At 40.5% G+C, this 27,897-nt stretch overlaps 5 protein-coding genes and 1 non-coding gene across 7 annotated transcripts; 4 read left to right on the top strand and 2 right to left on the bottom strand.

Annotated features, from left to right (window-relative positions):
• The first annotated feature begins 8,846 nt into the window (after positions 1 to 8,846).
• On the top strand, positions 8,847 to 10,223 carry LOC124326487. The gene is made up of 3 exons (XM_046785366.1): positions 8,847 to 9,548; positions 9,614 to 9,826; positions 9,894 to 10,223. Exons 1-3 carry the CDS (start codon positions 9,193 to 9,195, stop codon positions 10,036 to 10,038), a joined length of 714 nt encoding a protein of 237 aa, XP_046641322.1. The 5' UTR covers positions 8,847 to 9,192; the 3' UTR covers positions 10,039 to 10,223.
• Positions 10,224 to 10,366: 143 nt separating this feature from the next.
• LOC124326073 (chondroitin sulfate synthase 1-like) lies at positions 10,367 to 13,986 on the top strand. Its single transcript, XM_046784686.1, has 5 exons — positions 10,367 to 11,317; positions 11,387 to 11,590; positions 12,058 to 12,198; positions 12,295 to 12,430; positions 12,531 to 13,986. Exons 1-5 carry the CDS (start codon positions 10,685 to 10,687, stop codon positions 13,745 to 13,747), a joined length of 2,331 nt encoding a protein of 776 aa, XP_046640642.1. The 5' UTR covers positions 10,367 to 10,684; the 3' UTR covers positions 13,748 to 13,986.
• Positions 13,987 to 15,306: 1,320 nt separating this feature from the next.
• On the bottom strand, positions 15,307 to 17,792 carry LOC124326504 (C-type lectin-like). Of its 2 annotated transcripts, XM_046785394.1 has the most exons (4): positions 17,056 to 17,792; positions 16,815 to 16,987; positions 16,632 to 16,749; positions 15,307 to 16,534 (listed from the first exon to the last, which is right to left on the bottom strand). In XM_046785394.1, exons 1-4 carry the CDS (start codon positions 17,114 to 17,116, stop codon positions 16,308 to 16,310), a joined length of 579 nt encoding a protein of 192 aa, XP_046641350.1. In that variant the 5' UTR covers positions 17,117 to 17,792; the 3' UTR covers positions 15,307 to 16,307. The 2 variants fall into 2 exon arrangements, with proteins under 2 accessions (XP_046641350.1, XP_046641349.1); XM_046785393.1 differs by having other exon boundaries at positions 15,307 to 16,749.
• Trnar-ucu lies at positions 17,700 to 17,789 on the top strand. The gene is given in 2 exon segments: positions 17,700 to 17,736; positions 17,754 to 17,789. It is a non-coding gene; the product is annotated as a tRNA-Arg (tRNA).
• Positions 17,793 to 18,484: 692 nt separating the features above from the next.
• On the bottom strand, positions 18,485 to 19,351 carry LOC124326516. Its single transcript, XM_046785409.1, has 4 exons — positions 19,238 to 19,351; positions 19,002 to 19,171; positions 18,662 to 18,927; positions 18,485 to 18,597 (listed from the first exon to the last, which is right to left on the bottom strand). The coding sequence occupies exons 1-4, from the start codon at positions 19,349 to 19,351 to the stop codon at positions 18,485 to 18,487; spliced, it is 663 nt and encodes a 220-aa protein (XP_046641365.1).
• A 1,156-nt stretch (positions 19,352 to 20,507) lies between these two features.
• LOC124326164 (ankyrin repeat domain-containing protein 50-like) lies at positions 20,508 to 22,625 on the top strand. The gene is made up of 2 exons (XM_046784837.1): positions 20,508 to 20,628; positions 20,695 to 22,625. The coding sequence occupies exons 1-2, from the start codon at positions 20,617 to 20,619 to the stop codon at positions 22,192 to 22,194; spliced, it is 1,512 nt and encodes a 503-aa protein (XP_046640793.1). The 5' UTR covers positions 20,508 to 20,616; the 3' UTR covers positions 22,195 to 22,625.
• The last annotated feature ends 5,272 nt before the right edge of the window (positions 22,626 to 27,897 follow it).

Here is a 27,897-nt window from a genome sequence, read left to right on the forward strand (position 1 = left end):
GCTAGTCGTCCAGATCCTCCCTCCCTTTCAACAATAAAAGCCACCACAAGAAGATTAATCTTAAATCAATGGAACGAAGAATGGTCCATCTGTACTTCCGGCTGTCTCACTAGAGAATTCTTCCCATCTATCCAATCCGCTCTTACATTGAACAAACTCAACCCCTCTTTTGAAGTTATGCAAGTGCTATCTGGACACTCCTTTCTTTATAAATTTCTACACCAGATCAAAGTTCAATCTTCTCCACTCTGCTCTTGTAACCAGGACGATGAAACAACTCAACATTTCCTTTTCTCATGCATTAAATTCTCACAGCAGCGCGCTGCTCTGATCAAGGCCGTCAACATAACTTCCTTACACTGGCCACCCAATCTAAAGGAATTTGTATGCAACACCATACTTTGGAAGGCCTTCGTGACCTTTATCACCCAAACTAAAAGATTGGTCAAGCCATCCAGATAAATAACTCAGTTCTTTTATCCCATTTGCAAATTCTTTTCGGCCGTGTCTACTCGTCACAATCTCTGGTACCTCGACCGGGGCTTGCTACTTTGCAGTACCCAGCCTCAGGACGAGAGGTACCAGTAAGATGTTACAGTTCTTAGTCGTTTGAGGCCTTTATTTTTTTTTCCACTTTTTGCTAATTCTTTTTCTTTTTTTCGGCCGTGTCTACTCCACATAATCTCTGGTGCCTCGACCGGGGCTAGACGTACGTTACAGTACTCAGCCTCAGGACGAGAGGTACCAGTCAGATGTTTTTTAGTCGCTCGAGGCCTTTCTACATCTTCATACCCCCTTTCATAGCATTCTATCTTCTCTCTCTTCCTTTATCTTCATAAATCGCCATACATTACCACCCGTCAATTTCGTGCGTTTATTTCATATTCCCTTTCCCATATCTAGTCCAGTGTTGTATTCGTTATTTTTATATTTTTGACTGTAATATACGGGTAACACTCGCCTTAAGACGAGTAACACACCCTCTAATAATAATACATACGCTTCGTCTTTTTTCATTCTATACACATCGCAGAGTCTCTCCAATTTGAAATGAATTTGTTTTTATTTTATACAACCAACCACGAAACAACAACCAGAGTCGGTTTTATACCTCTGGTTGATGGGGAGGGTTGGAAATATATAGCCTATTAGGAGAACGATGATAACATCACCATCAACAATGTTTTCATGCGGGAAAATCAGCCTAGCCCAAGGATGTTTATTGCGTTCTTCTAATATATAAAATCTATGTATTAATGTATTCAACTCTCAGCTGGGAAAATGGTTTGTCCTTTTCGATTTGTTCCACATTCGTCATTTTCGTGTGATTCCGGCCAAATGTTTGATATATTATTCCTTGTGGGATGCGACCTGTCGCCAGAGGTCCCCTGACCAGCACCAATTAGCCTACGGCCTTATTCTTTTGGTTATCCTCGAGCGCAGCAAAGGCGTTTGTTGTTCAATTCAGGTTCAATCGAAATTTAAATATTTATTATTAATTCCAGCATAATATAAACATATTTCGACGATGTTATCTCTCTCTCGCGTTTGCTTTTGAGATATTTCCCAGGAATTCTCCAGTCTCTTTTGTCACAATTTAAAAATCGTTCAGAATTCATGCAAAGAAATCAAAACAAAAAGGAAAAAAACCCGCAACATGTGGAACGTGAATTAATTTGTTAGAACCCGGTGACGCCATATTATATATGCGCACAGCACAGCGCGAGTAATATAGGTAGGTACTTGAATGGGATGACAAACAATTAATCAGCAATCTCTATAGAGAGACGAAAGAGATCGTTTGTATATTATATTAGTTACCACTTTTATGTCGATGTCAATGACGACTAGATACCGCGCACCGCGATTAATTCAATCACAGCTGCTGACGACCATGAAACCCGTGTTATATTATACATATATTCCGCGCGTCCCATATACGTATATATATATTCAGATCCTGTATAGGGTGGCATTGATTATATATCTGTAATGGTCTAATGATTATACCGAGACTTTTTCGGGTCTCTTTTCAACATAAAAGCTCCGTTAATGTCTCTCGATTAATCTCTCGACTGCTGATGTAAAGTTGTTGCGACAGCTCTCTGCAATCAGCAGCGCAGCAGCAGCAAGGTCTTCTATTGAAATATTCAATTCTTGACTTATATATATAATGATATGCTATTATAGTATATATACTGTATATATAGGCAATAGATATGGATGGGGTATCTCATTCCATATTCCGTCAAAAGTTGTTTATAGTATATTCAAAATAACTATGCCCTTATATACATATTCAAATATAATCAAATGACGTAGAGACTTTTTGATAATCGTTATTTCTCCGTTAATACGACCTGTCGCCAGCAGTCACAAAATCACGACATGATATTATTCGCAGAAAGAAGAAAAAGAAGAATTCAGAAGAATTCATCAGTAGAAGAAAAACAAAAAGAAAAAGTTGTCAAACTCGTCTATACAGCAGCAGATTTTGTTTCAGATTTTATGAGACAATGTCAGCAGAAGTAGGACAGGTTTCCTATATATGCATGTACTCTTTTTTTTGGTACAAAGACACAAACAAAATAAACCTAATAAAAATCGACACATTTTTCGCATCTATAATCTAGGAAGTGAATTTCCTTCTTGGCCAACTGCTGCTTGCTGCTGCTGCTGCTGCTGCTGTAATTGAACATTTCGGAACATTTGTAAATTTTGATATTCCCCTTCTCTCTCTCGGGCGGCTTCCGAGAAATCCTCGACTCTCGTTGCCAAAGAAAAAGACATGAGATTAAAAACAAGAATATCGTGAATTTATTCGCTTTATAAGGAGGACACATCAGCGCTGCACGCAGCAGCATGCATTGCAGCACTCTAAATAGTTGAAGGATATTATTACATATATTAGCCATGCAAGATCAGCAGCAGCAGCTTCCACCTCTTCGATCGATGCTGCTGCTGCTGGATGCTGGCCTGTGTAATAGACATTTATAAGACATGACGTGATCCAATGTATAAGACAGCCACAGCACCGCAGCACCTATATATGATGGAGAGAGGAGTTGATTATCGGTAGCTAGTGAGAGACATTGATTCGCCTAGATTTGCACAGCGAATTTCCATTAATGCTGAGCTGCTGGAACGGTGACAGCACAGCAGTTGCTCGTGCAAGGCTTTCCGTTGAAATCATTATAGTAAGACAGACATAATGATAATAATGTACGCTGTATTATATACTATAGACCTTATAATATATAATAGGCTTATTATGAATATTCTGTAATATGACTTTGCTGGTTTCTTTTATCGGCCATGGCAGCAGCACACGTGCGCCGTTCGAATCGAGAAGAATCGTGTCAAGGGCTTTTCTTTATTCATCGGATGCTTTATTTATTGACGATTAGCATTCGAAGGTTTTGAGAAACGATTTGTTTATTTATTTGAATAAAGTCACCCGACATTTATTTTATATAATATTGTTGGTTTAAGTTGTTGTTGTTGTTGTTGTTGTTGAACCGCGGAAGCGGGAACTAAAAAAAAAGGAGGATGTGCACAGCAGCATCAGCAGCACGAGATGATGGAAATGGACGATCACGAGCTGCCGATGTTTTTGCTCGACACGCGTTTGACACGCTGCCAACAGAAGGGCAACGTAGAAAAGAGAGTTGACGCTGCTGTCAAAGATTTTCGTTTCATGCGTGCCTCATCACAACTGACAGCAGCATCACTGTGCACGCTGCTGAAAGACACAAGCCCTTTTCGCCCTATATATTCTGCATGTGCTGGCTCAGCAGAGCGGTCGCTGGAAAAGAGGTTGTTTTTATTATTTTTGGGAAACTGGGCTGTTTTTCTCCATTATTATATTGACGCTCCGTTGAACTTTGTTGTTTTTTTCCCCACTCATCTTTTTCATATTATTATGGCCCGTCAAACTATCACCGTCAGCTTTGGCGCTGTATATATATATGCTATAGTGCTATGCTGCTCGCGTCGTGTAATGTAACACGGAGACAGCAGCAGCAGGCATCACAACACAGCACACAGCGCTCGTCTAATTATTGCGTTTCCCAAGAAAACACTCGAACGTCGTTACTCGCTACTCTTTTGAGCTGGGACTCGAGAGAGCAGCGCAGCAGCAGAGCTATATAGGCAGCAGCAGCAGCAATAAGAGCTCGGGCGCGCGGGAGACGAATCTCGTTACTTAGAGGGAAGAGAGACTTTTCGGTCGTCTGGGCTTATCTTTTTACAGGGAAACGACGACGAATCCAGTTGATGGGAGCCAAAAAGCGGAGAAAAGTCGACACGAGAAAGTTTTAGATAGCCTACTGTACACTTTATGTTTGTATTTATTTATATACCATATACATGCTGCTGTATATATGGTTTAACGGCTGATGGAACCAATCAACCGCATCCTTTCCCCATGAGACCACCACCACAGCGCGCACAGTCTATATATCTGTCTATAAATATAATTGCGGCAGGAAATCTTATATATCCTTTCAAATCGAAAAATCGAAGTGTCTATATTATTTAAAAATATCATTCGATTGAATTTCAATTCACAGCACCAGACGACTTAAACTATGTAGTCACTTAATGTGGCGCGATTTTAGAATAAATAGACGAAAATTGTTTAAAATGTCTAAATGATATCTATACAGACGACGTTCTATATCGTTGAAATGTTAGATTTATACATTGCAATATTTCCGTATCCCGGACTTTGAGAGATTAGATCGCTCCGCATCACGTTTTCGAGATAATGTGTACAGATAAGATATGCATACGATGGGCGCGAGATAGACGTTTGATAAGCGATAAAAACGGGAGCAGCAGACGGTCAAATTCCAACAACGAAACTTGTGATGTCTGTCCCATTTGTGTGTGACGTTATTATATGATCCGATCTTTTTTCCTTTCTTCGCATTACAACAATGGCGGCGTATATTACGTTTTTTAATATTATATTAGACATAATATCCAACCAATAAGCCAATGCTGTTGATGGTAATATATACCTATCATGCTCATATTATATTACTAATCCTACTTATATTTGAGTTTTAAACAGCAAATGCATTTCAATGAGCTGATTGTCATCCAATAGCTCGCGGGCAATCTCTTGAAACATTCCATACACGTACATAATAATGCAGCACAGTGAATTTTCTGCTGTATTATATACGAAATACCTGGAATTGAATGTAGTTAATTAAACCGGTGAACATTTCTAGAAAAGATTTCGATCCGGACCCGTCAAACTCGACATGCATCCACAAATGCGTAAAAATATTCTATACATCAACTGACCTGTCCAACTCTTTTTGAAACTTTTGGGTTATTCGTGTATAATAACTATGCTCTTGTATTATATTATTATGTCGGTCTTGTGCGAGTGCTGTGCTGGCATTAGAGAAAAGAAAAAAGGGAAACGGTCCGCGTTATTATTTGTCTATTATCATTTGATATGTGCTGCTGGGTGCATCACGCAGGTGCTGCACATGTGTTGAATACAATATTATAATAAGACGGGGGATGAAAAAACAAAACTATGGCTGCCCCGTGAGACTCCTTTATTGTCTTATCGATCATCAGCTCCAGCAACAACAGCAGCTGGTATAGGTTCTATAAGACCATTTCCATTAATACGTGAAAACCACCGTAATTTTATTTGTTCTTTTATCAATTCCAGTTCATCTTTTGCTGCTGCGCAACTGTGAATATACAATCTCCACAAAAGAAGGAAGAAGAAGAAGACGCATAGCGTGAAATTGGACAAATAGCAATAGCAGACTATTATAATAGCGAAACAAACAAAAAACAAAAAGATTAAATGAATAAAAAGAGCTCGCACGATTTTGATCTATATAAACATTTCAAACGTCTATTATATATATAGTCGCAAGCGTTCGGTGTGTCCCTCACTTAACCAAAAGAAAAACAGATAATTTTATGTATTCCAATTAATTGAATATCACAATATATATAGACCCTTATGTATAGATTTGTAGACCTAATACGGGAAAAGTTGCGTCGCATTCACATCATCTTCAAAGTTATTTGGAAGAGTTTTAAAAGCGTCGCGCCTGCTGTATGATAATATTAGTCTTATTTAAAGTTTTGCGCAGCATCCTGTGTGTGTTGGAACGCAGCAGCAGAGATGGAGATTTGATTAAAGTATATAACAAATTCGTGAGCTGCACTGTGCACAACTCGGCACACATAAGCAAGTCGGAGATCACACGACGACGAGAGCATTTGCTTGACGACCGAACGAATTTTCCGAGAACTGTCTCTCTCTCTCTCTCTCTCTCCCTTTCTTATCTTATAGACGGGAAAACTTGCTAGCGGTTTAAACGAGCACAAACTAGGCTACTTGAAACACGACGGGGATTGGCTTCCTACGCGCGCGCTCCTTTTGGTGATGACGCGCTCGTCAAAATTCGTGGAATAGAAAGGGAAACAAAACAAAACAAAATATAAAATAAAAGTCTGGCCAACGCCATCGCTGCGCTGTGCTGCGCAACAAAACGTTAAGGAGGAAGACGACGACGAAAAGGAAAACCGAAAAATATACTATAGGCTAATGCTGGCGAAAAAAAAAATGAATAAATAAATAAACATAGACACAGCACGGCATTATTATTATACACACCATCAAACACGCGCATGAAATTTGAATCGAATTCATATATGTAAAGGGATAAATAATAATAATAAAAACAAGATGCTGCTCATATCTCTAAAACGACCTCTTAGTATCCCTTTCTATATTGGCATGTATATTTTAGGCGTCCGTGCCGAACGTCGTTATACAAAGGGGAAGAATAACATAATACAATAAATTGAAAAATGGCTGTAGGCCTACATTATTATTTCAAGTCGCGATTTGAAATTGAATTCGAGCGAAGAAGAAACAAAAACATTTTTTAATGGAAAACAATTACAAATGAATTTTCTTCAAGTCGGTCAACTGTCGTCATCGCGGCGGAGCCAATTTTGGTATGTTCACGAGTTGACCTTGGTTTTGGATTGCATCCAAGGGATTTATTCTAATCACTTATAAAACAAAATGCTTTTCTATATATTATACTGCATAGGATATAATAAGATATTCGGCAGAGATAAAAGGGAATATAGTACTAAATATAAACACATCCTGTTATGTATTATTCCGCAAACGTATATATAAAATATCTTTTATGGGTGGGGCGGTCCCGCGTTTGTCCTTTACGCCATTTCGAAAGAGTTTCGGCGCATTGGCAAACGCCAATAAATGAAATGCCCTACAGCCAAATGGATACATAACAAACGCAATCGAGTGAGAAATAGCTGCTGTCATCCTACATGTATAATCTCGGACGCGCGTAGAGTATTTATAGCCACACGTGGAGGGAGCATATACTAATATAGGATAGTTCTCTAATGCACATCTAAAAGGAAGAGATTTGACTATATATATACACACACCCGCAGCAGCGTGATGTGTATGCTAATTGGTATTATAAACGCCAAAGGGAGTTGGTATTATTCTAAGCTTTTTTTTATTTTTTCGAGGGAGAGATGCTGGGATAAATGATATCCAAACGCGCACAAGTTTCGAAACTTTGAGCCCTGATGCTGTTATGCTATCTCCGGTCGGTATATAGTAATAGATGAGAGTTGAAGTTTACTTTCTATATAGGACACAGAACACGCGCTATACTACTACTACTACTACTACTATATATACGGGTGGCGTGGTGGGTATTATATAGAAGCGCTCTCTTGCTTTTACTCTCTCTCGATGGATGACAAAGGCGGCCCATTGGTTTTCCAGGAAAAGCAACATACATTAAGCGCATTGGGGCGAGCACACATCAGCAGTTGGAAACGGAGTGAAACGAGCATGTGGGACGTCTCTCACGATGGCAGCAGCAACAGCTCGACACACACAGCAGAGAGAGAGAGAGAGAGAGAGAAAGGCGAGAGAGAGAGAGAGACTGAGAAAACTGGTTCAGTGCTGCTTCTGCAGTAACCCATCAGCTTCCGGGAATTCGTGATTGGACTGCGCGCTTCAAAAGCAGCCGGAGGGTTGCGCAAAAAGGCAAAATGGTCGTGCTGTGTAACATGTAATGAAAAAGAAAAAGAAAGGAAAGCTCTCTGGTGTGCTTTTATATATATAGCTAAATATATATATTATAGATTTTATAGACGGGGGAAATGGTTGGAGGGGGGACCCCGAGACCCCCAAAAAGAAGAAGAAAAGACGCCATCATCTGACGAGATGGAGAACTTGATTGACTTATTATTAATACGTCGGGAAATATTTATTTTTTCTCTTGCCTGCTGCTGCCTATGGGCGGGGAAGAATGTTATGTAAGCCACATTTTATTTGTTTTGGCCGGAATCTATAGGATATTTTCCGCACCGGGAAATTTGTGTATTTGTTCCGTCTTTTTTGGAAATGAAAATAAATAGGAAACCGTCGTCTTTCGTCGAAATCTGTCGTTGATATTGAAAGTGATCATCAGTCCTGTCGGCAGGCAAACATGATTTTTTTTTCTTCCTGTTTGGCTTGGTAACAATTTTCTTTCCCGAGAATTTTCATCACGCTTCAATGCAATTCGATGGATCGGATAGATTTGGCCTTCACGACGCGCAACTCTACTAGGAAGATTCTAATGTGGAAAAGGAAAATAAAAAATAAATCGGTCGGATTCCTTTTTCCTTTTGCTGCTGGGGGGGAGGATTCGAATTGCCGACTTCTATTGTTTCCGCTGCTCCGCATATTTTTTTGAACGCCGCGCCGTGGAGGCAGGTCGAGGTATTACAAATTAATTTCCGTAGACATCAGGCTTTTGCTGTCTTCTTAATACATTCGCCGAAGCAGATGTTTTCTGTTTATCTTTCAATTATAGCACGAAAGCATCGACCGGTTATCTTACTTTTATTTCGGTTGTATTTTTAGATGCGAGTTGCACAAGGGCAAATTCCAGAGTTCGGAGACTGGAGAAAAAAAAATGTGTTTATTTCTGTGAATTTTCTTTTTGGCGACACGGCAAGTCGGCAATCGACATTCGACAGAGTAGAAATTAAAAAAACAATGGAATTTGGCAACGTCGACTTTCAAGCAGACGACAGCTGATTTAGGCGGGAGAAAAGCGAAGCCAACTTTATTGTTTTTGTCATCTTATTTACAATTTGATGGGGGAAATGGAAAAGTCGTTTAATGAACTCGGGGAGGACATTTATTATGCATCGCAGGCTGATACCGAATTCGTGAATGCCGAAAACGAAGATGATAGTTTGAAAACGTTTGAGGAACTGGCTCGCCTTGTTGAGGTGCAGCAGCGGTTGATCGTAGAAGGCGACTTGCAATTACGAAAAATTGGTAGTCTCTCGGAGAACGAGGAAATAAAAGACACTGACGAGTTGGTGGACAAGATTCAGAAGGCCAGTGTCAAGATTGAAGAAGGTACGCAATTGTACATGATATTCCAGCAGGGAATAGAAACCTCCCAATTCAGTCTTGCTCTTCAGTCAGCTGGAAATGATGATCCGTAAGACCCTCTTCTTTCCTTTGTTTTAAATCGTATCAAATCTTAAACTTCTAAACTTCCAATAGGGCTGCAGAGCAAATAGAAGAAGAACTACTGGAAGCGTCTAATGAATACCTTAACCTCAGCTTAAGCAATCTGTTGGAATCACAGCAGCTTGAAGGGATATTAAGCGATATAAGAGGGATTCAAGATGACCTCAAACAAATTGAGCTGGATATATCAGAACTCAAGACTAATCCAAAAACTAGTGCTGGATCCAAATCTGAAAGACTCACAAGGTGTGTCATCAATTAATTCATAATTTGTGTTCACCTTAAATCTGATTTTCATTTCAAACACATATAGGTTGGAAGCCCAGTTAGATAAAGTTTTGGGCAGATATAATTTCTCCAGATTCGTTACTCAACTCCTGCTAGTGGCTTCTGAAGAAAATCTCAATGACCCCAAACTATCTGACTTGTTTATCAAATGTGGTAAAGCGCTAGACTAACGGATAAGTGCAATAGATTTTACCAACGGATAAATGCATTCCCTTTAAGATTTTATATGTAATTGCTAAGTACGCTAAAGCCTGGCAAAAACACTTATCACTATTTGTATAACTTCTTTCATGACAACAAGGTCAATGTAATACAATATTAAATTTCTGTTTTGTCTAATAAAATGTTAGAAAACGATCGATAAGTATTTGTTTTAAAAACAAAAAAAGGGAAATCGTCTTCGTCTCAATCAAGACACAAAACTCTTATTTACTGCTAGTAAAATCCTTGAGAAAGTCTGGAAGTTTAATATTTATTCAGATGAGGTCGCTCAAAGCAGCCGTCTGTTGCTGCAGAAGTCACCAGTCATTTGTCAGGCGTCACGTTAGAAAGTCAGAAAACTCCTTTCCTCATTTCTTTTTGCGTTTATAGTGACCCTCCATTTGTTTGTTTTGTTTTTTTCTGGGTTCTTTTGCAATTTGTTTGACGTCTTCCATTTTGATTTGTGACGACATGTAGTATTCCTCGACTAGGAAATGTCTTTTAGTTTGACATTGCGTTACGCCAAAATGAGCAGTGTTATCTCGTCTGTCGTCTCGTTGAGATAACACGTGTTTTTGTCGTTTCAATTCGTTCGGAAATAGTTGTTTGGCGAAGATGTTTTACAAGCCCAGACCTGGACCTGGTGGCAGCCACAATGGAATGATTAATGGATTCCACGTCAAATCATTCCCCAAAAGAGTTTGGAATAGGTGGTCTCTGCTCGTCAAATTCTTTTTTGGTCTCATTGTGGGAATTATATTGGCCAGTCAACTGCAGTCATTACTCATATCGTCTAGTGCATGTGTCTCCTACAAATTGTCTCCAGTCCATCGAAAGTTAAAAGTGAACAACATTCAAGAACGAACAGAGGTTGAAGCAAGAAACAGACAGTTGCTGTTGGTCGGAGTCATGACAGCTGACAAATACATAGGGACTCGAGCCAAAGCAGTTTATGAAACGTGGGGAAGCCAAGTTCCTGGAAAATTGCTCTTCTTCACTTCTGATTCACAGAATACTACTGACGACTTGCCAGTAGTCAGGCTAAAAGGTGTAGATGATTCCTACCCACCTCAAAAAAAGTCATTCATGATGCTCAAATACATGTACGAAAACTATGGTGACAAGTTTGAGTGGTTTATGCGAGCTGACGACGACGTTTTTATCAAAACCGAACGTTTGGAGATCTTCTTGAAAAATATCAACAGCAGTCAACCCAGGTTTATCGGTCAGGCAGGCAAGGGAATTGCGGTAAGAATTAAATTTCGTCATTCATTATTTAGGTCATTATAACTACAACTGACTTTTATGATTTTCTAGCAAGAATTTGGTCTGCTGAGCCTCGAGTACGACGAAAATTATTGTATGGGTGGTCCAGGAATGATATTCAGTCACGTCACCCTTTCTCGAGTTGCACCCAACGTCAAGGACTGCCTAAAGAATCTCTACACTACACACGAGGACGTTGAATTGGGCAGATGCGTTCAACGGTTTGCCGGCATTCCTTGCACCTGGTCCTACGAGGTAATTTCACCGAAATTAGATTTAACGTAACAGAATTTGAAAATTTAAAACAAAACCAAACATCCGCTCTCAATTGGTCGATGTTGTCAAAGGAAGGAGTGTAAATAGATGAAAGGCATTTCGCATACGAAATCTTGAAGTGTAAGTTATACAGCCATTTCCTGCTGGCCCCAAGGACTTTCGCTCAAGTTGCGCCCCCGTCCCCGTAACTGAATCCTTGTGAAGGGAATTGTGTGATATTGACTCTCGCCCGAGAGAATCCCAGCGCCCGGGAAATTTGAGGAAAGTTCAGGGCCTCCAGTTACTTTGTGTGTAGGTTGCTTTGTAAAACGTCACGTTACATCAGAGGCCTCGTTCGTGAGCTCCCTGACCGGCAGCAGTCTAGCCGACAACGTCTCTCGTTACACCTGCAGTTTTATATTTCGCTTGGCTGACCTCTCTCTCTCTCTTTGTGATCCTCTCAACAGATGCAGAACATCTTCCATCATAGTTCCAGCGGGCGGACGGCTTTCACCGGGCCACTCAAATCCCGTGAAGTCCACCGAGCCATCACGTTACACCCCATCAAAGAACACGCGCACATGTACCGCCTCAACAACTTCCTACAGGTGAGCAGCCGTTTGAGGTTGGACAAAATTCTGATTTTAAAAAATAAAATAAATAAAGGACTTATATAATTCGATAACGCAATCCTATTCTTTCAGGGCGTGTCCATACGGGAAAAGATTTATGACGGTCTCAAAATACGAAGGGAAATGGCTAATTCGGTTGAGCAACTTCGTAAACGTCTCGGCCCGTCGTGGGAGCAGCAGCAGGACTCGAGCCAACTTGAATCTCTGGGTAAAAAAAAAAAAAAAAATCAAAAAATCTTTTGTGTAAACAAATAGTCAATTTGATTCCCGTCAGTCATTTTTTTATTTACGTTTTTGGCTGTTTGCAGGTTTGACGCCAAGTTTAAACAAATTTTTGCCGGAGGACGAGAGTGACATTTTGACGTGGAATTTCTTGGCACGGTCGGTCGACTCGACGGAAACAGTCAACCCGAGGCGAGCCATCGACGCCCCATTGCGCGAGGGCGTCGAGGACGTGATTCGAGAAGTGATGGAAGGCATCAACGCCATGTCGAAAGAACGAGGTCGTGTCATTGACTTCAAAGAGCTCCTCTACGGCTATTACCGGCTCAACCCTCGACTTGGGGTCGACTACATCCTTGACCTGCTCTTAGTCTACAAGAAATACCGCGGCCGAAAGATGATCTTCCCCGTCCGGCGTCATGCTTACCTCCAGCAAGCGTTCGGAGCTTTGCAGCTGCGTCCGAGTCCTCTAGTCGCCCGTGACTCTTCGACGAGCCGAATCCATTTCATTCTGCCGCTGTCTGGCCGGCTGGTCATCTTCCAGCGCTTTATGAACAATTTCCAGCGCGTTTGCGTCGAGCCCGACGAACATGTCCGGCTGGTCATTGTCCTCTACCCAACGATGGAAACCGACGATCCTTCGGATGAGATCAAGAGCTTTGTCGGGGCTTTCCAGCGGCGGACCAAAGGTCGACAAGTTGAAGTGGAATTGATCGAGCGGAAAGAAGCCTTTGCCAGAGCGGCGGCCTTGGAGACGGGCAAATCCAGCTGTCAACCCAATGACGACTGTCTGTTGGCCTTTATCGATGTGGACATGGTGTTCACCGAGAAGACGCTGGATCGCATCAGATCGCACACGATCCGCGGCCGTCAAGTGTACTTCCCCATTGTTTTCAGCCAGTTCGACCCGTCGTTCGGAGCCCCTCTGGCCGGGTCGTTCGACGCCGAGATTGCGGACGACGTGTTCGAGATCGACGACGACCGCGGATACTGGCGATTCTACGGCTTCGGCATCGTCAGCGTCTACCGGAGCGATTTGGAGCGAGTGGGCGGCATGAACACGTCGATTCACGGCTGGGGCCAGGAAGACGTCGACCTCTACGACCGAACGGTGGCCTGTCCCGATTTGGCCGTCTTCCGGGCCCCCGATCCCGATCTAGTTCACGTTTTCCACCCGATCGCCTGCGACGATTCCAACTTGACGGAGAAGCAGAAGAAAATGTGCGTCGGCACGCGCGCAGGCACTTATGCAAGTCAACAGCGGCTGGCCCGTTATTGGATTGAACACCACGCGTACGGCTAAAAAACAAATTAAACGATAGCGCCAACTTGTCAAAAGTCTTTCCAATTTTTTTTTTTTTTTTACATTTGTCCTATTCTTATTCCTATTAAAAAAAGAACAGTTTTCTTGCCATTCCTTCAGCTTAATTTTTTTTTGTTTCGAATGTGAGCCAATCGATAACGGATTTCTCTGCCGTGCTGTGCCTTGTTCCTACCTTAGCGCGCACAATCTAATCAATACATCGCCAACTGTGAAACCTTTTTTCTATTTCCTATTTGTTTTGTTCCAGGATGTTTTCGTTGCCGTCGGTGTAGAAGATTGTTCCTTTTAAACTGAAATCTTGAATTTTTTTTTAAGTGTTTTAGGCCTAGTCTAGTAATGTGTCATCACATGGAAAAAGACCAAAAACCCGCGCTGCATTTGAATTGAAAGAAAAATGAAACTTTTTAACTTTGACGGCGGGATATGTCAGAAAGAATTAGAAAACTAACCGCATGTGACCAGCAATCTGTCTTATGTATTCTTCCCGGATAAAGTTTCAAAAAGGAAATTCGTTTTAGGGCAGCCAGCCCCATTCCAAAAAAGTTGCGCCAACATTTCCAAGTAAGTAGATCATTAGTTTCTATTTTCTTTTTTTAAACCTACGTTTTGAAATATTTTCCACTCACGATTCCAATGTAGAGATTTGTAACTGCTCTAATCGTCTGAAAACTTGGAAGAAAGCTGTTTTTTTTTTTTCTTCTATTCTCTACGAGTTAACTGACAAAGTGTAATGTGACCCTCGGATTGTGACATGACATTAACAACCACTCGGTTCTCCATTTTTCATCTGAATAATGAAGAAACAAAATTGTTGACGACTGTTTTCTTTTTTTGCCATCACCGCAAACTTGTCAACATTTTCGTCCGACCATTAGCAACAGTTTATCTTTGCAAAGAGTATTGCGAAAAGCGGTTTTATGTTCGTTTCGCCACACCGCAGAGATAAGTGCCAACCAAGAGCTAGAAATTGAAAAAAGTCTTAAACGTCATCATACATAAAAGCTGATGGTTGCTGCTTGCTGCTATTGAATACACTCCGTGTGGAAGCCAATGTTAATCTTTCACAGGTTGTAAATTGAGAACGTTTGGCAAGTTTTTAATATGCTGATTTAAATTTTAAAAAATTAGGTCGAGTCTCAAAGGCTTGTACACTCTCTCAAGAAGCGACTTCAATTGGCTCTTGGATTCCAATGGAATGCAAATGACTTTGGCCGCAGAATTCACAGGGTGGAGTTCCTTCCAACGCCACACAACCTATGTAAGTACACTTGAATTCATAATAATAGTTATTGCGAAATTTCAATCTGTTAAGTAACAACTGCGGTTTCCTTTTCGGCAATCGGTTGTTTTTGTCCCCCCGATTTGGCAATTTTCTCTTTTTAAGTTTTTCATCCATGAACCCTGGGAGGGAAAAAAACAAAAGTCGGGCTTGTTAGATAACCTGAGATATACCCGCGGGAGTGTGCACACGCTTCAATAAATAAATATGCTTTTATATATACCTCGGCCAGACAATGTCTGCTGCTTGGTTTTTTGTATGGGGCACATTTGCGATGTCTGGCTTTCTTTCAATTTGAAATAGAATGCCAGACGGCAACTCCAGACGCTTTATCTTTCCAGACAACCAGTATTCAATTAGCTTGCCAAAACAGGATTAATACAACATTGTAAGGGCCACGTTATAGGATACTATGTGCATTGTATATAATGGCTCACGTGGCTCACGTCGGTTCGAAGAAACCAGTCTCATGATGATAATCAGTTTTACCCTCTTATTCGCATTATTATTAGAAATAAAATTGTGAAAATAGTAACATTTCTTTTGATTTGGCCAATTATTTCGGGCTTTCGGCTCTATTGTAGATATCGTTAAGTAGCTCGTTGTTGGTTTGCCGAGTTAATTTGTTGATTTCTTGCTAAGTGCACCATTTGACAAAAGGTTTCGGGTCCGGCGGCTTCCTTGTTAAAAAATGACATTGTTACTTTTATATCATTTAATCGCTTTTATCTTAACGGTTCTATATTTCGTGTTGGAAAGTTCGCCCTGTCTCGGTGGCAACGTACCGTACGAACTTTGATCAAATAACCAAATAAGCTCAACGTCTTTGTTATCAAAGCGTCTGGGAGATCAACAAAAGTTTCTGTTTTCACTGCGTTGGCGAATTCTTTCGTTGCCTTTGAACATCGTCCCAAAGTTGCGCTGCCGTCGTCGGAAACAGCCGAGTGGCCGACATCGAAAACGTCAAATAATCCTTGTGGGAATTTATTCACGGAACATGTAGATTGCTTCACTCAAGTGTTTACATCCTATACGCTGAGAAGGTGAGGCCGCGAGATCTCAAGTTGAATTCCGCCTATATATTGCAGATTCTCCTGTTCAGTTAAGAAACCCGAACAGCTTTTTCACTTCTCCTGATTGTGTACAACCCGAAACTGGCGATTTCGAAACATAAATCCCGTGTATTATCGGTGAACCTTTTCGAGAATGTTGTAAAATGTGAGAAGAATAAATTATAAAAAGGAGATGATCACAGCTCTCTCAGTCTTGGCAAACGAACGGCAGCCATTGCTCGCACGGAGTGGAAGCCCAAGGGCCTTCCGGCACTGGTGCAATGCGGACGCATTCCGACAAGCTGGTGGGTCTGGGCTCGCCGTAAAACCAGTTGCTGTAAAAGAACAGACTCAGTTTGGAGACCCAGAAATAAGTTTTCAATCCGGGGACGGATGCGCCAGACGTCCACACTCCAATGTTCTTCGCCACGGGATCTGCGTAGAATTTTCAACGGTAAATTGAGACACGATCGATAAAATAATACGCTGGCACAAAGGGTGGGGGGGGGGGGGGGATTGATTCTGCACTCACCGTTTAAGATGAGGGGCATCAGAAATTGGGTAACAACTTGCTGGTCCTTTGTCGATTGGATGCTAATCAAATTCTTGCGGTACGAGTTGCAGAATTCGTAAGCTTTCAACCAAGGAAGCTGTCAATTCAAATGTTTAGAAAATGAGTACTTAGTTTAGATTCAATGATTATTCATCTGTTTACCTGTTGAGGCACGAAGCAGTAGCAGACACCGTTGGTTTTAATACATTTGTTAGTTCCTATACTGCCCTGGCAAGCCGCTTCGGTTTTATCTTCAATTAAGGTTGTCTGGTCTGCCGGAATCATGTCCGATTCCGACTCTTGCTGGATAACGGCGAATTGTTCGCTCACTTGCCCTGCAGATCCACACACGCTCTATTCAATTGTGATCTAATTAAGCCAAATAAAAGTGAGAGAGCCTTACCTTTGAACAGGAGAACGCCAACAATGCAGACGAAAATACCGGGAAAGCTAAACGCTTGCATTTCTCAGGAGTATGTGTTCAAACTTCGGATGTGCTTTCAGTTGTGAATATTAATTGGACAGAGCCTTTCCACTTATATACCGAGGGCTGCTTCCAATGGAACACAGGTGAACTACATCCAAGTAAATTCGGCCATTCACCTCTACCCTTTCGTTTGATGCCTCCTCTATATTTGAATTGTTAATTAAGCCTATAGACGGAGATGCACCAGCAGCAGACAGAGGAGGTTTTTTTTTTTTAAAAAAAGGAACGCCTCTATTCCTTTGGGGATCGTCTGGCAGCAGGGACTCGGTCAACAAAAAATTTCAAGCTGCACTTATACATACTATCTTATTAAAGTTCAAAGTCTTTTGAATGTCAACGGCCATAAAGTTGGGTCTCTCTCTTATTGGTCCAAGGGAAATGGAATCGATATTTTTCAAATATGGATGCCACGGTCGGGCAGGTCGGGAGCGTTTCCGCTTAGAAACGCATCTCGGATTCAGCCGGATTTATTTCACTATGCACTCCCACATTGAAGCAAAGTGCAAGTTGGGCAATTATTTAACAGCAACTTTTCTTTTTTTAAGTGGCTCTGATGGCAGGATCGTGTGGCCTAATGGATAAGGCGTCGGACTTCTAATTAAGATACCAAAGGCATCCGAAAATTGCGGGTTCGACTCCCGCCACGATTACGTATGTGCAAGTGATTCTTTATTTAAAATTATATGAATAGAATTATTCCTTACCAGTTAACTGTATAGTATCAGCTCAATATTTACTTGGGGCACATTAATCGGAGGCAGGCAGGCAGGCAGCCGTAGGAACTGTAGCCGCCAAACTAATCGACGGCTATGATGGCTCATGTTATGTGATAATGAAATTCCGTCGGTAAGTTAGAGCTATGAAAACGGTTCCCATGTATACAGCAGGTATTAAATAGCTAACAAGAAGATTCGTCTAATATTACACGTATACATGTATTAACCACCTGTTGTTCGATTGACAACAACTCAAGGCTTTTCCCGCAGCAGCAGCAGCATTACCTGTCGGCTTCACCCGTTGATCATTTTCTTCCGTTTGATGGCACCCGAATAATATCGCAGTTACATCATATGTCAATAACACGCTTGAAAGCGCAACTTGTCCCTGATTTGCCAAGGGCCGGTAATTCGAGTAGCGTGTTTTAATTGAAACTCTTTGGAACCTATTTTGCATATGTTGCGCATCTTTTACAAGGTCTTTAATGTAATAATGCTCTTAGATTTTTTATTAAATTTTACATTTTTAACACCCCAGTGACAGAAAATTCTTGGATGGAGTAAAATAATTTAAATTAAATACTTATTTAAGTTAACACAAATAAATAACAGTTATTTTATCAGTCAGTCTAACGGCTTTCGACAGACCTTTTACGGGGACAGATCGCGAATGGCAGAGGACTGGGCGTGCATCCCATGATGAAGAAGCTGCTGGTATCGACCGTCGTCGAACTTGACCTCCCTGTCAATTCCGTTTGATGAAATCATTTTTAATTTCTTTAATTATCAAAGGTGGCGAGTCTTACACGTAACAGTAATGGTGGTGGTTAAAGTGACAGTCGATGGCCGGATGGCGTCAAAAATCGCATTGGCGAAGGCGGCCAGCTGGGCAAAGTAAATTCGTGACTGCGGATCGTCATCGCCCAGCATTCGCCTCTGTGAATCATTCATTTTGATCGAAGACTCAATAACGTCCATCGTTTCGGGCGAACTGGAATTCGGGCGACGATAAAAACTGTCCGGATGCTCTTCAATGCCATCCGGCAACACGACCAAAGGTGTTACTTCCGCACTATATACATGGCAGGTAATAATTAAACAACTAAATTAATAATCTAACCGTTGTGATGAAGTTGAATAAGTCACCCTAGCGTTCTAGTAGCCACAAACTGTCCTGGATGGAGTACCCGTGTAAACGCATCGTCGATGGACTCATCCAGTTGGTCGTCGAACGAAAGGATGACGGGCTCGTCAATCAAAAGTCCACGACGACGCCGGCACAAGCCCGTCACATTTACCAATTTAGCGCAAACAAACTGAACCATACCATTCCTAATTCATTAAAAGTGGCAACATTGTCATTTGTTTGTTGTTCGACTTACCTTGCTGGTGACAGTGACGGTTGACGTCAGCGTCGATGTGGATGTCAACGTAGTTGTCCTTTGTGCATCTGCTAATGAAGCTAGCAAAGTGAACAGGATAGTGTACTTCATCATTTTGTGGTTAGATTAGAAGACTTTGTGTTTCTCCAACATTTCAAAGTGTCAAAGGCTCCTCTTCCGTCCCACTGCTGGAATCGAAAGGTCAGTTGCGACTGGTGTCTTACCGATCCGTTCTAGCCAAGCAAATGTCATGTAAGGTCTCGCAACAATCTTCTTTATGTAACTTATTCTTTTTTTGTATCTGTCGATTCTCCTCCCTCCCAATATCAACCCATCTCTTTGGTCATGTTGTCTTTGACGGTCTGTTTACTGCCTTGCGCTAAAAACGGCACACGCAATCACTGATAAATCAGTTCGAAATTATGCGCATTCAGTTTTTTGGGATTCCCGCTTCTGCTCCGACATTCCTCGACAAAGCCAGACGAAAAACATTATTTTTGCTAATTTCCTCTAATATAAGCCTCATTTCTCTCTTCGCTCCAATATCGTGAATATTTGACAGCCAGCCGGTTAGCGGCTTTTGCAATTGAAAATCTTTACCGGTGTTTGATCGTTTATGTTGACTTTATACGGGGTCAGACAATAACTTTATAGAAAATTTGACGTTCGATTTCGTTCAACCACCGACGGTAACTTACAGCTGAACTTTAGAGAATTCCAGAAATTTGCGTCACAATTTGGCTAGTAAATTCGCAGACATTCAAATATGGAACTTTGGATCGACGCATAGATTCAGTTCGCTTGACGGGGAACATTTGCTCAGTGTCAGTAAAACAGAAATGCCATAAATCATCCCAAGACAATCTCGGACATTGAACGCGTAGCGGCGATCACGAGATGATTGATCGCGGAATCTACAGCATGTCCCACTCGCTATACGTATACCATGACTTTGCTGGTTATATATCTGATAGGCAATCTTATATAGCTTGAGTGAATAATTTTAGTCAAATGATTTCTTACCTGTGCGGAAAACAAACGGAATCTACGGTGCTGTATCCATTTCGGTCATTTCAAACACATGAGCGGTCATCGTGTACGTACCCTATTGGAGGATGAATAATTGATGAACAACGCCAGGAGGAGAGAAATTTTTTTTTTCAAATTTTGCCTGAAAGAAAAGCGCTGACGATGTGTTGTTGCTTATCATTTCGTTGATTTTATCTACAAGACGACGTGTATAGGTATATATATCTCGGGTTATCTCAATCCCTATATACTGTCCGGCTTACAAGTGTCTAACAGTTCCACTCACGTTTGTACATCGGTAGGCGAAATTTCTTGGTTCCCACAGCATTATTGATTTTGTGCATCTCACCATGGAGAGCAAGGTAGGTGCATTATAAATTCAAAGTTAACAGCTAGACCGAATAATAGTTATAATTATGACAATAAAGGAAACAAGATTATTCACTTTGCTGGCTGACGCCAATCCAGACCTGGACGAAATAAGAGATTTATTAGAAGATGATGACGTCAACATCAACTGTGTCAATCGGCAAGGTCTGAATTTACTCCTCCAGCTAGTCAAGCGTCCAAAAGGTGAAAACATGTTGGAATTAGTTAACGTCTTGATTGAGCGCGGAATTCAAATCAACTTCAAGGATCCCGAAGAGAAGAAGAATGTTCTTCATTATCTCTGCACCAGTTACTTTCAAGATGATATGATAGACATCATCAAACTCTTCATTCGACACCAAATCGATCTCAATTGCATTGACGACTACGGAGAGAATGCGCTTTTCTACTTGTGCGCTAATTATTCAAATGACAATTTGGACCAGGTAATGAAATTCTTGATTGACAATGGATTACAGGTCAATTGCCAGAGTGAACACAACAGGAACCTCCTTCACCTCTTGTGCAACTATTACGAAAAGGAAAATCTAATCAAAGTAGTTCGCCTTTTGCTGGACAGCGGAATCGAAGTGAATTCCACCACGAAATGCGGCCGGAACGCCCTGCATCTCTTGTGCGAATATTACCAACAGGACAATTTGGTGGACATTGCTCAACTCTTGCTGGACAATGGAATCCAAGTGGAAGAGGACAAATGGAACGCCTTACACCTGGCTTGCCGATTTTATAGTAGAGACAATCTCATCTCTTTAGTCAAACTATTGATCGATAAGGTGGAGGACGTGAACTACCGGGACAGCGACGGGAGAAACGCCCTCCACATTTTGTGCCGGAGTTATTCCAAGTCAAATTTGATAGACATTATCGAACTGTTGATCGAAAATGGCATCGACATCCACTGCAAAGACAAGGACGGATGGAATGCCTTCCTCATTGTTTGCCGGACATATTCCAAACGAAATCTAATCGACATGGTCCAACTTTTCGTTCGCCACAAAGCGGACGTCAACAGCACAGACAGAGACGGAAACAACGCTGTTAATGGCTTGTGTTTGAATTATTTCCAAGAGAATTTAACCGACGTAATTCAGGTGTTGCTCGAAGCGGGAACTGATATCAACTGCCGGAACAACAGCGGAATAAACGCTCTACTCTATTTGTGCAAAAACCAGAAAAACCAACTGATTGAAAAAATTCATTTCTTGATGGACAAACGGATCGACGTGCATTGCAAGGACAACGACAGAGCCAACGTCCTTCATTATCTGTGTCGCTATTATCCCAAAGATGATCTGTACGAAATTGTCAAATATCTAATTAAAAAAAGGGAAGTCGACAAGGAGTTCCATGATAGTGACGGGTGGTTGGCTCTTCACTATTTGTGTCGCTATTACAACGGAGGAAATATGCTCCAAATAATTCAGCTGTTTAAACCCCGCCGAGGTCCGATTTCGAATGGCATTGATTGTCGGTCGCTAGTTCGAGACAATTATAAAAAGGGGAACATCGTTGAAATCCTTCAATATTTTGAGTCTTGAAAATGAAGAAAGATAATGTACACACGTTTAGTTTTTATTTAATTAGAAAAATGAAATGTCCTTTTGTAAATATTTCGTTATACAATTGTAAAAGTTACTCTGAATTCTAATCACCTTGATTTGTATGGGACTAACCGACTGTCTAGTCGAATGCGCGTTTCTCTTATTGTGATTTAGTTGTTATTTGATGCTCACTAAATGCAAATTCTTGTGACTACAAGAGGCAATCATACCCACGAGAACATACTACAAACAAACAAAAAACTTGGCTCAAGTTGACCTGAATGTCGTTGAACCCGGAAGAGTTGATAGTGAAAGCCTTTCTTTTAAAATTGTTGACCTGAAATCAGAAATCATCCCCAAGGTCCGCCACTTTTACTTGATATACCGTTTACATTTCTTGACCTTTCTCTGGAGGTGTCGCTGACCGCTTGGGCGGTTCAACATTTTTATTCGGCTAAGAGGTATGTATGTTTATGCGCACCATTTGACTTGGCTGTGACATGTGTGATTATGATATGCCTATATCCTCTTAATTAGGTAATTTCATTCAACTCTTCATTTCCCGAATTAAAATAACAAATTAATTAGGGCAAGAGAGTGAACATTTTGTAGTGGATGCTGTCTTATAGTCTGCGATGGAAGCAAATAGGAAGCAACTCATATGATGTAATAAATAAAGGACAAGAGTATTTGTTACATGAATCAGCAGGTATGTAGGTTGCATAAAGACAATTGAGCTCTTTGTCATCTTTGAACTCTAAATAATCTTTTTAAAATAAATTTTCCTTTTAAAAAGCAGTTTACCTGGTTGAAGGCTTATTTGAGTATTGCAAATCTAAATCGCAAGGATCTAATTAGCGTTGAATCAGCTAAAAAGCAGCAGACGTTGCATCTGTCTTAATTACCGTTTTATTGATCGTCAGGGGAGACTTATTAAATATTATAAGCGACTTGACATGATTTACGATCAATTAAATTTAAACATTCGTCTTTACATCAGATAATGTTGCCACTAAAACTGGCAGAATCGGAAACCGGAAATCTGGAGTGAGCGTTTGCTGCTTGACTTGCCAAATCCAACAGGCAGCAGAGATGACTTTCTATTTCAAAATGCGCGCTCATCGATCAACGGATATCATTACCACAAAAAAAACCGTTTTCGAATAATTACACTTCCCTATCCAATTATGTAATAAAACCCATCCTATTAACATATACGTGTACACGTTCCAATTGTCTGTAGTTCATTATTTATAAGGCCGAATGTGCAGCACAGTGCAAATTAAGCTACGAGAACATCGAATCTTAGTTCGAAATTAACAGTCAAGTGGTTGGTATTACATAAACAACCCCACATTTTAATTATTTCGATACATTTTCTTATTTAACAACTCAAATCTAATCCTATTTCTTATCGTAATTCTGATCCTTTTTGTTATTTCCTATTTTGCTATCCGCCTATCCCATAGAATTTGCAAAGCGGCATCGAACTCCTTTTGAAAAATTGGCAACACGCTTTCCAGTTCGTCTGCAGTACAAAATCAGTTGATCGTGCAATCACGTGCAATGTGGGAAGTGGCTGCACGAAAAGTAGTACAACAAATAAACCCCAAAAACGTGGTCGTCTTGTGAAGTGGTTCTTTATAGAATCACTTCGTACACACCTCATGCTGTTCAGCAGGTAAATAAAGTCAAGAATACAAGTTGAATGATTGTGGTAGCGTAAATAGAAGAGCTAAACCTGCCAATTAAAGCTCGATTTAGCTAAACCAGCTACCCCATTCCAAATTTGAAAAATGTTAGCTCCTGACTAGCATGTATTATATTATGTAAGCCCCCTGTCAATGCATGGCAATTTGCTTGCACTATGTAACCTTTTTTTTTTCCTTTGTGCAGTTTCAAGACCTCAGTCAGCCATCGTAATTCAACAAGGTAGGCTATGCAAATTTTGCTCGTGCTGGTATTCAACTATCAGCAGCAATCTGAGATTTCGCTCCCGTGTGCGATGAAAGGCTCGTGTCTCAAGCCAAACGGGGCGGTGTCCAGAATTTGTGGGCTTTTCCAAATTAAAATGGTTTGTTTTTGCGAGTCGATTCGGTTAGTTTTGAGAAGGTGTCCAAAACGGAATACTCGACGGGTGTGTATAGCTGAAGTAGGAAGACCAAATTTGTTAGCGCAAATATCACCAGCGATTTCTTCGTTTTCACTGCGGATAAAATTCTTTGATGGCAATTGTTTTTCATTTTGATTGCGCTTATTGTTTTTACGACACTTTAACTGATTGAGGATGAGGGTGGGCACAATTTAACGTGATGCAATTCTGGGAAAAGTTGGATTGACTCCACTCCAGCCGTGGTCTTTTGGTTTCTGACTCTGTTGACGGCTCTATTCGATGGAACGTATTTCATCAGGAGAAAGTGATGCCGAAGGATCGTCCACTGTTTTCCCCTAATTTAAAATTAAATTTGTTTTAATTCAGTTAGTAATGTTTTGAAACTTTTATTTTTTCCTAGTTCCTACCACATATTTATTAGAGATTTATAAATAGTGCCGGGGGAGTGGAATACATTATCGCTAGATGGCATTGTACAGTTTCAAGTTTATGAATTCTTTGTTTGTTTTATTTTTACGAGCATATTACATCCTTTTTTATCGTTAATTATCATCAAATTATTAACAAAATTTGAGAAAACAGTTGTTTGAAGCTAGACCAGATTGAAAACGTCGACGAATTCGGTAATCTGCCATAATAAGGAACGTTGAAAAAGGGTTGAGCAGACGAAAACAAAGTTGTCTGCCAAGGCTGGGTGAATTTGTGCCAACTTGAACTCCAAACGTGTTACGATTTCACCTGACTTAAATCATAAATAGTTATTGTGTAATATTATACCTGCGTGAGTTAGCCTTCCCCGTAGGTTTTCTCTGAGCGTCTCTGAGTAGTGAGTAGCTAGTTTAGGGGTTTATACACACTCGCTAAAATAGCGAGTAAGGTTATATTAGTATCAGTGTTTGGCTTGCCACTAAACTGATAATCAGTCTGTCTATTAGCGGGTGTACTCGCTAATTTAACACAATAGCTGATACACTCGCTAGTGTAACGGCCCACTAGCGACTACACTCGCTAACGCAACCCCAAAAAATTTTTTTTTCCATTAGCCAGTGTACTTGCTACACCTATCGGTCATTAGCGAAAGCAACAGCTACTAAACCTTAGGTCCCAAAATTGAGCAATAGCCACTACACTCGCTAATGTTATGATCAATTAGCCACTGTACTCGCTAATGCACACACAATTTTTCTGTTTTCCCATTAGCTAGTACACTCGCTATATCTAACGTGTGCTAGCGTAAGTAACAGCTAATGTTTACGTTAGCGAATACAACCGCTATTCGGTCCATCGACTGCTTTTTTCACTGATAGCGCCACCATCGACTGCTTTTTTCACTGATAGCGCCACCCATCCGTTCACGACAATATTTATAATTCTGCTAGCCTCGTGTCTCGCCCTATTGTTTTAAATTTTGAAGTGCATAATTTTTCTAAATTATTTCGATTTATTAAGCTGGCGTTTTATATTACACATGATGTAAGATCATATGCAGCATTAGCAAATTGTATGTGTATATTAGCAAAATTGTGTGTGCATTAGCGAGTACAGTGGCTAATTGATCATAACATTAGCGAGTGTAGTGGCTATTGCTGAATTTTAGGACCTAAGGTTTAGTAGCTGTTGTTTTCGCTAATGACCGATAGATGTAGCGAGTACACTGGCTAATGAAAAAAAAAATTTTTTGGGTTGCGTTAGCGAGTGTAGTCGCTAGTGGGCCGTTGCATTAGCGAGTGTATCGGCTATTGTTTAGTTTTGGGACCTAAGGTTTAGTAGCTGTTGCTTTCGCTAATGACCGATAGGTGTAGCGAGTACACTGGCTAATGGAAAAAAAAATTTTGGGGGTTGCGTTAGCGAGTGTAGTCGCTAGTGGGCCGTTACACTAGCGAGTGTATCAGCTATTGTGTTAAATTAGCGAGTACACCCGCTAATAGACAGACTGATTATCAGTTTAGTGGCAAGCCAAACACTGATACTAATATAACCTTACTCGCTATTTTAGCGAAAAAGAAAAACCCCTAGTTTAGTCATGCTCGCATGTGTTTTGGCATTGAGCAAATGCACCAGTTGGCATTGACCCAAATGCAGTAAAGTTACTTGTAAAGCACATTCCGTTCTCTCACAAGAAGTAATTCCAATATAACTTCCAAACGAATCAAAATTTAAACTAAACAACGTCATTTTATTTGCAGGACAGAAATGAAGCGTTGGCGTCACTTGGAGGTAATGTTTTAATCAAGTGTGCACCTTTATCTAACATCAAACTTAAGAATTCTCTCAGAATTTTGATGGTCTTTAAATTTTTTATGGTGTCTATCTGTGATTATACTGTCGCGTTTCGGGGGCTGTTTAGCTGCATTTCTTTGAAAATTGGGTGGGATATTTCCTGCCTGTCAGTTGCTTGTTTAAAGTTTCATTGTGTCAGTGATATTAGTCGGTTCACGTTCACTGATATAGTTTATGGCGTTTCAGATTAAACAGGGTCAAGTGATCTTGTCTGTGTTATCTGTTATGTTGATTCTTTACTGATTGTTCTCGGTATGACGTTATTGGGGCACTAGGAAGTTTGCTTGTGTATGAGGTACTCATCGTGGTTTGGGTTGTCCAATTTCTAGTTATTCTACGAGTTTTTTACATCTTGTTAGGTGTGCCTGTATCATTCCTTGTTGGACAGATTAATTGTGAGTGCCTTGGATAGGTTGATGCTGAATGGTGATGATGGCTGTTTTTGGCTGACATTTTTCATATGGGTGTGAACTGTGAAATGCTTGGAGCCCTAGGAATAGTCTGTTCTGCGAATCAGCTCAACTGATGGTTTGATTCTACATAAAACAGAATAGGCATTTCAAACTTAATAACGAAATCACGGTAATTGGTAAAATCTGACATTTTCCTAGCGGCCTAGTGTAATATTTGTGAGTAAAAGTTTGTCTAGATTAAAAAATATCGTGTTAGTTTTGCAATGTACAAACTGTTATTAAGTTTTCATTTTTATTCAGACATGCTCTTCGACTTGTCTCCTTAGTAGATGTCGCAGATGTTTAGTCATCTTAATTAAAAATTGTTGACATTTTCATTCTGTTTTCAGGCACTTGCCGCAATCCCATGATTTGCATCAATTGGTGAAAGCTGATAACAAGAGATTGCTGAAATTCAAGACTATTGATAAATGATGCAGTTAGATAAATTAAAAGACTAACCAGTCTATTGTTATTTGTTAGTAACCACTTACCAACGCCAGCAGCCCTGGACACAGTCAATCGAGCAGGCATAGTCTCCCCCTGTCTTGATTGACTGAACTTTGCAAGGAAAATGGAATATTTCATATTGATAAAATTAGTTTTATTAAGGTAAGTTTATAATATGTATGAAGAGCGATGCCAAACATAAGTGTGTGTCAATAAGATTGTAAACAAGTAATGTTTTTTAATGAAATATTTAAAATACAATGTATATTTGTCTTATCTTAAATTTCCCAACTTATTTTTATTTTCATTTTTCTAACACCAACTGCACCGAAAAAAGACACAAGAGAGAATTTTATTTGATGGCAGGGGCCTGTTGCCCCCTCAATCACGATAATAACACAGCGA

Source organism: Daphnia pulicaria, chromosome 2 (genome assembly GCF_021234035.1).
Source record: "Daphnia pulicaria isolate SC F1-1A chromosome 2, SC_F0-13Bv2, whole genome shotgun sequence".
NCBI classification, from domain to species: Eukaryota; Metazoa; Arthropoda; class Branchiopoda; order Diplostraca; family Daphniidae; genus Daphnia; species Daphnia pulicaria.

What these genes read in the sequence shown, in the direction of transcription:
- LOC124326487 (XM_046785366.1), top strand. Translation starts at nt 9,193, where the DNA reads ATGGGGGAAATGGAAAAGTCGTTTAATGAACTCGGGGAGGACATTTAT. An exon ending in TCAGCTGGAAATGATGATCC is followed by an intron (nt 9,549 to 9,613) that starts GTAAGACCCTCT and finishes AACTTCCAATAG; the next exon opens with GGCTGCAGAGCAAATAGAAG. An exon ending in AAATCTGAAAGACTCACAAG is followed by an intron (nt 9,827 to 9,893) that starts GTGTGTCATCAA and finishes AAACACATATAG; the next exon opens with GTTGGAAGCCCAGTTAGATA.
- LOC124326073 (XM_046784686.1), top strand. Translation starts at nt 10,685, where the DNA reads ATGTTTTACAAGCCCAGACCTGGACCTGGTGGCAGCCACAATGGAATG. An exon ending in AGGCAGGCAAGGGAATTGCG is followed by an intron (nt 11,318 to 11,386) that starts GTAAGAATTAAA and finishes ATGATTTTCTAG; the next exon opens with CAAGAATTTGGTCTGCTGAG. An exon ending in GAGCCAACTTGAATCTCTGG is followed by an intron (nt 12,431 to 12,530) that starts GTAAAAAAAAAA and finishes GGCTGTTTGCAG; the next exon opens with GTTTGACGCCAAGTTTAAAC.
- LOC124326504 (XM_046785393.1), bottom strand. Translation starts at nt 17,116, where the DNA reads ATGCAAGCGTTTAGCTTTCCCGGTATTTTCGTCTGCATTGTTGGCGTT. An exon ending in TGGCGTTCTCCTGTTCAAAG is followed by an intron (nt 16,988 to 17,055) that starts GTAAGGCTCTCT and finishes GTGGATCTGCAG; the next exon opens with GGCAAGTGAGCGAACAATTC. An exon ending in ACTGCTTCGTGCCTCAACAG is followed by an intron (nt 16,750 to 16,814) that starts GTAAACAGATGA and finishes TTGAATTGACAG; the next exon opens with CTTCCTTGGTTGAAAGCTTA.
- LOC124326516 (XM_046785409.1), bottom strand. Translation starts at nt 19,351, where the DNA reads ATGATGAAGTACACTATCCTGTTCACTTTGCTAGCTTCATTAGCAGAT. An exon ending in GTGGCTACTAGAACGCTAGG is followed by an intron (nt 18,928 to 19,001) that starts GTGACTTATTCA and finishes CCATGTATATAG; the next exon opens with TGCGGAAGTAACACCTTTGG. An exon ending in CACCACCATTACTGTTACGT is followed by an intron (nt 18,598 to 18,661) that starts GTAAGACTCGCC and finishes CGGAATTGACAG; the next exon opens with GGAGGTCAAGTTCGACGACG.